Raw genomic sequence first — 2500 nt, 5'->3', positions numbered from 1 at the left:
TTCCCTCCTCCTCTCCTCCCTCCCCTCTTCTTCTTGTACTCTCCCTTCCTCTATCTTCCGCTCTTCTCCTCTTCTCTCCTCCTCTCTCCACTCCTATCCTCTCTGTCTCCTTCATCTCCTCCTCTCCCCCTCCTGTCCTCTCCTCTCCTCTCCTCTCCTCTCCTCTCCTCTCCTCTCCTCTCCTCTCCTCTCATCTCCTCCTCTCCTCTCCTCTCCTCTCCTCTCCTCTCCTCTCCTCTCCTCTCTGCTCGCTCTGACTGTTTCAGGACGTGATGTGTTTTAACTATGGACCAGATTGCTCCTCAGCGAGACACTCATTAAAACTACATTTGAGTCTTTGGCTGAAACAATATCAGATGATCTAAAAGACAGACAGATCTCACTCCACAGAAAACACAAACACAATCATACAGAGTGTGTCTAGCTCCGCAGGTTTGGTGTGTACAGCCTGGCTTCCCAGCAATGGTCTGTTCATCCTAGTGCGTCACAGCTGTCCCATCGTCACGCCAACACGATCAGCGTGACGTCAGTGTGAGGCCACAGGCAGCTGAGGGACATCTGTGACACTCACATGTAGGGGGGGCGGGAACATGTGCAGATCCTAGCCATTTGGTTGGACAGGGTAGCTGTCAGTCACATGGACATCCATTGAGATTGGGTGTCCCCTCCCAAACACCTTCAGGAAATGATAACAGGGTTGTATGAGGGCGTGAGGTGACATAGCAGAGAGTGGGGGGGGTGTCAGGGTTGTATGAGGGCGTGAGGTGACATGGGGGGGGGGGGGGGTATCAGAGCAGGCATTTGACATGAGTTCCCTCCAGTACACCCACACCTCTTGCTGTGCAGCTCTGGACGGCCAATGGGAGCACAGCCTGACCAAATGTAAACCTCTACAGATGCCTGGAGTTGTGTTGTCTAGGTGATGCACTGGTGAACGCCCTGGTTGAATAAGCCAGAGTGTGTGTGTGTGTGTGTGTCTGAGTAAGAGTCTGACTGGCTGTGTTGTGTGTGTGTGTGAGGAAGAGTCTGACTGGCGATGTTGTGTTTGTGTTCCGCAGGCCCAGCGGTCCAACGGCCAGTCCAGAACGGGCCCACGTCAGACGAGATGGAGGCGCAGAGAAGGTAAGACGAGTCCTCAACGTCCGGGGAACATTCCATAGAACGCTCAGAACACTGAGGCAACACCTATCAGAGTTACACAGAACATTCTATAGAACACTCAGAACACTGAAGCAACACCCTATCAGAGTAACACAGAACATTCTATAGAACACTCAGAACACTGAAGCAACACCCTATCAGAGTTACACAGAACATTCTATAGAACACTGAAGCAACACCCTATCAGAGTTACACAGAACATTCTATAGAACACTGATGCATCACCCTATCAAAGTTACACAGAACATTCTATAGAACACTGAAGCAACACCCTATCAGAGTTACACAGAACATTCTATAGAACACTGAAGCAACACCCTATCAGAGTTACACAGAACATTCTATAGAACACTGAAGCAACACCCTATCAGAGTTACACAGAACATTCTCAGAACGTCCACAGAATCGAGGAGCTTTCTGAGACTTGTCGAGCCTAACCAGGAAAGGGCTGAATTAAACAGCAGACTGTCTCAGGGAGAGTGTGTGTTTCCCCGCTCCGGAGAGAGAATGTGTTGAGCTCCTGTCTCAGGGAGGGTGTGTGTGTTTCCCCGCTCTAGAGAGAGAGTGTGTGTTTCCCCGCTCCGGAGAGAGAATGTGTTGAGCTCCTGTCTCAGGGAGGGTGTGTGTGTTTCCCCGCTCTTGAGAGAGTGTGTGTTGAGCTCCTGTTTCCATGTCTGCTCTCAGTCCTGTCACCTCTAATAGTGAAGAACAACACAGCTCCTGCCACACACACACACACACACACACACACACACACACACACACACACACACACACATACAGCTCCTGCCATAGTCCTCCAAAGCCTCGAGAAACACATTCCTCACCCTCAGACTGAATGTTCTAGAATCTCAGTCTTGACCCTCAGACTGACTGTTCTAGAATCTCAGTCCTCACAGGCCAGAGAAGGGACTTCAACCAATCATGCCACAGCCACAGAACACCCCTGCCCTGGGAAGAACTCCTCTATTACTGGAGAAAAGAGCTGCTAGGGAACTTTTGAGATTAAAGCAGACCGCTCGCTCCCAAAGCCTCTCCAAATAACTCATTGGCTCTCTCATTGGACCTCACCTCCTCTCCTCTCCTCCCCACACTCCCAAGCGCGTCTCCTCCTCCTGTGACACCTCCTCTTCAAGAGCGTGACTACATAAAGACGAAGAACCACAGGATGGGCTGGTCCTGTAGGCTCTCGAACTCTCTTTGTCTTTCTGTCTCTTTTTTCCTTCTCTCTCACTTTAGCTTATTCTGTCTCTCTCTCTCTCTCTCTCTCTCTCTCTCTCCCCCTCTCTCTCTCTCATCCAATCCTGAGGCCCAGAGGTCCTGATGGCCACTCCCTCTC

At 50.8% G+C, this 2500-nt stretch overlaps 1 protein-coding gene across 1 annotated transcript in view; it reads left to right on the top strand.

The window, feature by feature from the left end:
* The window catches only part of evlb (Enah/Vasp-like b), a gene marked incomplete at both ends in the record, with an annotated part of 52427 nt that overhangs the window by 37445 nt on the left and 12482 nt on the right, over positions 1 to 2500 (top strand). The window contains 1 exon segment of the mRNA XM_080854451.1: positions 1059 to 1122. Coding sequence (XP_080710577.1) covers positions 1059 to 1122 — 64 coding nt within the window.

Source organism: Sprattus sprattus (assembly GCF_963457725.1).
Source record: "Sprattus sprattus genome assembly, chromosome: 16".
Lineage (NCBI taxonomy): Eukaryota > Metazoa > Chordata > Actinopteri > Clupeiformes > Clupeidae > Sprattus > Sprattus sprattus.
This window is presented reverse-complemented; position numbering and strand designations above follow the sequence as displayed.